General features: G+C 42.5%; 1 protein-coding gene across 1 annotated transcript in view; it reads right to left on the bottom strand.

The window, feature by feature from the left end:
• Positions 1 to 2,750: 2,750 nt before the first annotated feature.
• The window catches only part of spata20 (spermatogenesis associated 20), a 57,283-nt gene continuing 51,936 nt past the window's right edge, over positions 2,751 to 8,097 (bottom strand). Inside the window, exon 16 of the mRNA XM_080873896.1 lies at positions 2,751 to 3,647. Coding sequence (XP_080730022.1) covers positions 3,453 to 3,647 — 195 coding nt within the window. The 3' untranslated portion in view covers positions 2,751 to 3,452. The remainder of the gene's footprint in view (positions 3,648 to 8,097) is intronic.

The following is an 8,097-nucleotide window of genomic DNA, read 5'->3' as shown; positions in this document are numbered from 1 at the left end:
TAAACCTTTTAGGAGGCTAGACTGGTTAAAAATATTTACAGGTTCACAACTCTCTTTATATAGCATTTGGTTAAAAAACATACCAATAAAACACTCAATTTTAAATTGTTCCACAATGCAGCTCGACCCTTTTATTAAGTGGTTGCAGACATGCAACCGCTAACCACATGACGTTAACTTATCTGTCATTTTGGATGTGCGACAATCATGGCAACAATGTGAGCCCCAGTCCTACAAACCTTTTTGTAGCCCTTTGCTAGCTCAGATTTTTACTGTTGCTAGGCTAGTTGTTAGCAATTATTTACAGATAAACATGAACATCTACAGGCAACTGTGGAAATGTGTATATACGTATACATGTATTTTATGTTCACGTATGTGTGCTTATGTGTGAATGTGTACATTTTTGTACATGTATGTGCATATTTGCATGTACACATATTTTTTACAAACATACATGGATGTCTTATAATGTTTTCATCTTATCTATTTTAACTCTTTTTAATTATATTATCCCTCTGTTCAGCACTTTGGCCGACACTTGATGTCTTTTAAATGTGCTATATAAATAAAGATGACTTGACTAGATAAGGACTAGGAGGTTTTTGCTGCAGTGAGAGACTCTCTAGGAAGCCTACAAGAACCACTGCCAAACAGTCGAGGAATATGCATTTTAAGCTAGCAACTGGTGGCTGTATCATGGCCAAAACAGCATGCAACTTTTGAGCAATGTGCATGACATCGCGTGAACATTTTTGTTGGAAAAACCATTGTTGGCATGCAGAGCAGGAAGACATTTCTTGAGGTTGACCACCAGGTGTGCATTCATTTCAGGTGAGATTTTGGCTAACTCCTCTTTACAGAAACTTTAAATCCTTTCATGGCTATCACTTAGCAACTTGAAGCTCCCTCCAAAGATTTTCTATAGGATTGAGGTGTGGACACTGGCTAGCCTACTCTATAACTTTAATGGGCTTCTTCTTTAGTCATGTTAGAAGACCCATCTTTAGATTTTACGCCACATGCTGGTCCATTGGCCCCTTAATGCGGTGAAGTTGTCGTACCCTTGGTGGAAAAACAGCCCCGACTTTAGATGTTATTCCAGCTCCGTGCTTGACTGTGGGAATGGAGCTCTTTGTGTCATAACCTTTATGTAATGTGTTTTTCCTTCTGGATTTTTGGTCAATATTCTTTCTCTTTCTCTCTATTAAAATGAAACTGTCATAAAAATTAGAGACTGTTCATTTCTTTGTGACTGAGCAAGTTAACAAATTCAGCAGGTGATCACATAATTGTTTCCTCCCTCTGTATGTGCAGACTTAGAAACCAGTCTTCTTTTTTTGTGGATTTGAAACTAAATCTCATAAATTGTGATATATTATAGAAATTAAATTAAAATTTAATTAAAAAGTGCAGATTAAGTATTTTTATTTAAAAATGAGTAAAATATCTTTCAAAAAAACGATTAACAAAAACCTTATTAAAACATCTCTTCCTTTATGTGCACAGCTGTATTACTGTGTCATGCCTTTTGCGTATGCACTCCATTTAGCCTCTTTCTACAAAGGTGCTGCTCAAAATGTACAAGTTTATCATTCATATCATGACTAAGATCTGAGGCATGCAGATTACAACTTCATAATTAGCGGGCCGTCAGGTTAGCTGGGGTCAAACACTAATCTCAGTGCTAATTAAAATTTAGCTTGTGCAGCTCATCAAAACAATTAGTGGAGAACAATAATGAGAGGAGTGATGGAAGGAGGGGGACTGTGTGTGCTTGTAGACTAGGATTCAATAAATGAGACAGAGGCTCCAACATGCTTTCAATGCCAATGGCACAGCAGTGGAATGGCCAGTGTGTATATGCCACCAAGACAGAGGGGTCCAATCCTGGGAGAAGATGAGAGGAAAGGGAGGAGAAGGAAGCAAGCGAGAGAGAGCGGTGTGGAAATACAAGAAAAGGAGCATCCAAATGTTTCAACAGACAGAAAGAACAACCGCTCACAATCTGATAAGTTAAGAAAAGTGATGCTGGGACATTTCATTCAAATCTCTCTCCCTCTGCCTCATGTTCTTCCTCCCCACAGCCTTGTTTTCCTCTTGGCTACTTCTTCTTCCACAGAAGCAGCCGTCTGCCAATATGATCCCTCCTCAATCTTAAGGTAACACGAAAAAAAGGAGGGGAGGGCGGAGACTTGGCTGACAAAAGTACAGAGACAAAAGTAAACAAGTGCAGATGGTCTGCGTGTTGTTAAAGGACAGCGGTGGATGCGAGGTGAAGGACACGAATCTGCCGCCACCATTGCGGAAACTTTGCATTTCTCCTCTCGTCTTTTTCTTCTCGCTTTGCTTCCGCAGCCCAGAGGACGACCCTCAGAGACTTGCCTGCCTCGACATCGGCGGTCCATCTGTGTCTCCCTAAAACACACGCAGTAATACACACACTCCCAAGTGTTTCACACAATGTTTACATTACATTGGCCCAGCCTACAGCGGGAAACAGACAGCAAGAGAATACACAACTGACGGCTTCTCTCTGTACGAGTATTTATAGTACAGAGAAGAAAAATGCTGCTGGGACAGACTCACTCACTCCTTCATGGAATTTCCCCATCTTGGACGTCACAGACAAAAACGAACACCACAAAAATGACACTTATTCTGGGCACCTTTATAGCTGCATTACATAACGCAGCACATTCAAACAAAACAGAAGCATCAATCCAAAAATCAAACACCCACTGCTTGTAGGAGAAATAGATTTATTATTCGGGGGTTGTGAATATACATGCTCTGTTTTTTTATGATGTCTAAAGGTAAAGACAACATTCACAAGGCGGATCTTTTGTGCAACAGTTTCAGTAGACTCGCTCCTCACAGATAAAAGCATCATATGCAATGGTTTTTAAAATGTATGTACACGGTTACACACAAATCAACCGCCGCCAGGCAGGTCTCCTCTGTCAAATCCGTGTGTCGTGAACACAGGAGCTGGAACGCATGCCGGAGAGGTCCCTCTGCAAAATGTTATCGGCCCAGTTCATTTAAAGGGCTCTCAGTTTATCCTCTATTAGGGATCTTCTGGGGTAACGGTAAAGCTACAACTTTTTGCAAAGTTGCTACAGGTTTTTCAGATTGCCACTGTTGCTTAGCTCATCTGAGCATTTCTACACATTGATTTGAATTAAAACCTGGAGCTGATATTTGAGGTAATACCTGGTATTGCTGATAAAGAACAGGCTGGAGTAACAGATGTGGAATGGCTAGCAGGACGACACCCTCAAGATTCCTTAGCCCTACCCCTACCAACATCAGCTGCTAAAGCACCGCCATCCAGTGATGGCAAAGCCGGACTCACTAGCCACATCCAACAAAAAAAGAACTAGGCTTGAGCTGCAGGTCTTAGAAGAGCAGTTTTTGAGGATAACATGCTCGGTCAGTTTATTCAGCTGTCATTCTATCTGCGTGTTTGTAGTTCCGTCCAGGAGTAACCGGCGGAGCTCCTGTGGGTCGGTGACGGGCAGAGAGCACGTGAAGTCCTGACAGACGTAGGCTGTGGCTACACCGCGCAGCTGCGACATGGAGGAGAGGACGGGCAGGCGCTGGCACAGGAAACTCTCCGTGTCCCCATCAGCGAGCATCAAGACCTGAAAGAGCCAAGCAAAAAGTATGTGGCATCAGATTACAAGGACAGAACTGATCAACAAGGTGCAGTAAACATTTCTTTGACCATAAATCAGTTCGCCATTATGATAACATTTATGCTTCAAGATTAGGATAATGTTTGCATATAGAAGCGTACGTGCTGAATCTCTAATTAACAAATCGGGATTAAGAGAGGTTAATTAAACTCAATCCAAGCTCCAGTTAAAATAGTTAACATCTCATCTCCAGCTAGTACTTGGTAGACCATCCTCTGTCTCAAACAAGCCACTTTAACTCCTATGGTCTTCGCTTTAAATCAGGCTTCTTTTGATTGGCTGTCCCTCAAAGACAAAAGGTTTGAACAGCAGGTGGGTGTGGCTTCTACTCTGGGGTGTGGCTTCTATGCTGACATGTGCCTGATATGACCATATTAGTATGCTGCTCTCACTGACATCAAACAGAAGACATGCTGTTATGCTTGTAAATTAATAAAAGTGAACTGAGTTGAAGTATAGTGCATCTGCTCAAAGGCAGTGATTTCAGTGAAGCTAGCCCCTCCTGTATGCTAATTCCTAATGCATACACACATTTTGTTTTAGCATCATGGAAAACTGGAATTCTGTGTGTGGGACACAGGAATTACAGCTGAGAAGCAGAAAAATCAAACGAGTGCTGGAACAGTAAATAGAAACCATTTGTTTTAATACGAACAAAAAAAAAAAAAGAAAGTCAGTTGTCGCCATTTGGCCAAGCGTGAAAATGGTTTGAGTAATTGGATTGTCATTTTTATGTTACTTCCATCTGTGTGGCAGCAGTCCAGTCACTAAAGAAGAGTGTTACTGTCCGGGAGAAAGATGTTCAGTGTAATTACATCTTTAAACCATTTCTGTGTCAACGCATCATCTCGGCACACAGCGCGGCCTCGTGCTGATCATGATTGCTCTCTTTATTCCTTTAATACAGCTGTACTACTCCCATACACTCACCCAAAATAACCCTCCCAAAAACACCACATTCAAACGTGGGTCAGTGGCTGCTATGCTGTCATGCCCACACCAAGTCAAGAAATTATTATGTGTGTGTCTGTGTGGGGGATACATGCGTGGTTCACCAGTCCTGCCTGCAGCAATGACGCTTTAAAAAAAGACAAAAACCCAAACAAATAATTTAAGTATGTATTCACAAGAATGTGAATTTGGGCTCCAGGTCACCAGAGAGAGAAAAACCGGCTGCCTGTCTTTGTGCATGTCTGTGTGTCACTGCAGTGTTGGACAGGCAGCAGAGCGAAGTTAAAGAGAGCTGCCCTGTCTGGTCCCTGGGCGGTTTCCTGTCAGACACGTGTCATTTCCTCCTGGCCCTGCACCACCTCTGGTTCACAACGGAGCGAGAAATGACAATACAAACAAGGAGCGGAGGGAAAAATGAGAAAAGGAAGGAGAAAGGAGACGAGATCGGACGACTGCAGGAGGGTAGAGGTGAAACTTCTTGAGTAGACTGACATGACCGTCGGTATAATAAGCTGACAACCAGAGGCAGTATAGGAAACAAACACTGGTTACAGGTTTGAATGATCGACAGAGTATCTGCAGTATATAAACATCTAAGACAAGCTTGAGCCAGGTAGGTTAAACCTCTGCACTGTTTTATCCACACAGCAGATGAACTTAATCAGGTCTTGTTTGTTTTTCCAATAATAAATTGTACGTTTGCTAGTAAGACAAATGACCACCTTATCCTTTAGCACAGCCTGAACTATCTTAGGAAAGCTTTCCTGTTGTTTGTTCAGGCAGTCTTCAGGAACATCTTGATGTATGCAAAATCATCCAGGTAAGGAAATCCCCCAAAGTAGTCTTATGGGTCTTCAGGAATAGTTCTCCAGACGTCCCCTTTCTCTTCTTTGGAGGTCGACTGCCTTTCGTTGTGTTCTTTGTCGAGATGCCGCACTGCTTCAATAGTGCTGAGGTCCAGGCGGGGAGGCCAATCCATGACTGACAGTAGTTAACATCTAAATAGTTAACATCTCATCTCCAGCTAGTACTTGGTAGACCATCCTCTGTCTCAAACAAGCCACTTTAACTCCTATGGTCTTCGCTTTAAATCAGGCTTCTTTTGATTGGCTGTCCCTCAAAGACAAAAGGTTTGAACAGCAGGTGGGTGTGGCTTCTACTCTGGGGTGTGGCTTCTATGCTGACATGTGCCTGATATGACCATATTAGTATGCTGCTCTCACTGACATCAAACAGAAGACATGCTGTTATGCTTGTAAATTAATAAAAGTGAACTGAGTTGAAGTATAGTGCATCTGCTCAAAGGCAGTGATTTCAGTGAAGCTAGCCCCTCCTGTATGCTAATTCCTAATGCATACACACATTTTGTTTTAGCATCATGGAAAACTGGAATTCTGTGTGTGGGACACAGGAATTACAGCTGAGAAGCAGAAAAATCAAACGAGTGCTGGAACAGTAAATAGAAACCATTTGTTTTAATACGAACAAAAAAAAAAAAAAGAAAGTCAGTTGTCGCCATTTGGCCAAGCGTGAAAATGGTTTGAGTAATTGGATTGTCATTTTTATGTTACTTCCATCTGTGTGGCAGCAGTCCAGTCACTAAAGAAGAGTGTTACTGTCCGGGAGAAAGATGTTCAGTGTAATTACATCTTTAAACCATTTCTGTGTCAACGCATCATCTCGGCACACAGCGCGGCCTCGTGCTGATCATGATTGCTCTCTTTATTCCTTTAATACAGCTGTACTACTCCCATACACTCACCCAAAATAACCCTCCCAAAAACACCACATTCAAACGTCGGTCAGCGGCTGCTATGCTGTCATGCCCACACCAAGTCAAGAAATTATTATGTGTGTGTCTGTGTGGGGGATACATGCGTGGTTCACCAGTCCTGCCTGCAGCAATGACGCTTTAAAAAAAGACAAAAACCCAAACAAATAATTTAAGTATGTATTCACAAGAATGTGAATTTGGGCTCCAGGTCACCAGAGAGAGAAAAACCGGCTGCCTGTCTTTGTGCATGTCTGTGTGTCACTGCAGTGTTGGACAGGCAGCAGAGCGAAGTTAAAGAGAGCTGCCCTGTCTGGTCCCTGGGCGGTTTCCTGTCAGACACGTGTCATTTCCTCCTGGCCCTGCACCACCTCTGGTTCACAACGGAGCGAGAAATGACAATACAAACAAGGAGCGGAGGGAAAAATGAGAAAAGGAAGGAGAAAGGAGACGAGATCGGACGACTGCAGGAGGGTAGAGGTGAAACTTCTTGAGTAGACTGACATGACCGTCGGTATAATAAGCTGACAACCAGAGGCAGTATAGGAAACAAACACTGGTTACAGGTTTGAATGATCGACAGAGTATCTGCAGTATATAAACATCTAAGACAAGCTTGAGCCAGGTAGGTTAAACCTCTGCACTGTTTTATCCACACAGCAGATGAACTTAATCAGGTCTTGTTTGTTTTTCCAATAATAAATTGTACGTTTGCTAGTAAGACAAATGACCACCTTATCCTTTAGCACAGCCTGAACTATCTTAGGAAAGCTTTCCTGTTGTTTGTTCAGGCAGTCTTCAGGAACATCTTGATGTATGCAAAATCATCCAGGTAAGGAAATCCCCCAAAGTAGTCTTATGGGTCTTCAGGAATAGTTCTCCAGACGTCCCCTTTCTCTTCTTTGGAGGTCGACTGCCTTTCGTTGTGTTCTTTGTCGAGATGCCGCACTGCTTCAATAGTGCTGAGGTCCAGGCGGGGAGGCCAATCCATGACTGACAGTGTTCGATAGTGTGCTTTTCTATCCAGATTCGCTGTTCCTGCACTGACCGTGTGTTTACACTGTCATGCTGAAAAATGCAGCCATTGCGATTCACATCCTTCCCAGTTGGTATTGAATGGTGGGTCAAAATCTGAAAGTACTTTCCTAGATTGATAAATTGCATCAATTTTGACAAGTTCTCCAACAACAGCTCCAAACCATGACAGAGCCTCCACCGTGTCTTACAGATGGCTGTAGACACTCACTATTGTACATCGTTGCTGACTTCCTGCCGACATTGGTTTAGTCCTGTTAGTCCAGATCTTGTGTAATGTGGGATACCTCAGCCTTTTCTCCCAGTTTCCCTTCCTTCAGAATGTCTTCTTGACAGCCACCATTTGACAGAGACCATTGTGCTGAATGCTCAGTAAACGACTGATGCATCTCTCTGATATTGTGTCAGGTCTTTAATAGATTTTTTCCTAATTGTTAAGGTCGTCACTTTCAGATACTGATACAATTCACAGAGATGTATAATTCCTAGATGATGCATCTTAATGAGTCCAGTTACCCTCCGACACTTCCCTTTTGCACAACTATATGGTTGACAATGAATATCATTCCCATCAAAGTCAGCTGTACTTTGCATTTAGTCCAAATTTGCTAACATGCTCAACTCTAATGGCAAACCTGT

Source organism: Rhamphochromis sp. 'chilingali' (assembly GCF_963969265.1).
Source record: "Rhamphochromis sp. 'chilingali' genome assembly, chromosome: 22".
Lineage (NCBI taxonomy): Eukaryota > Metazoa > Chordata > Actinopteri > Cichliformes > Cichlidae > Rhamphochromis > Rhamphochromis sp. 'chilingali'.
This window is presented reverse-complemented; position numbering and strand designations above follow the sequence as displayed.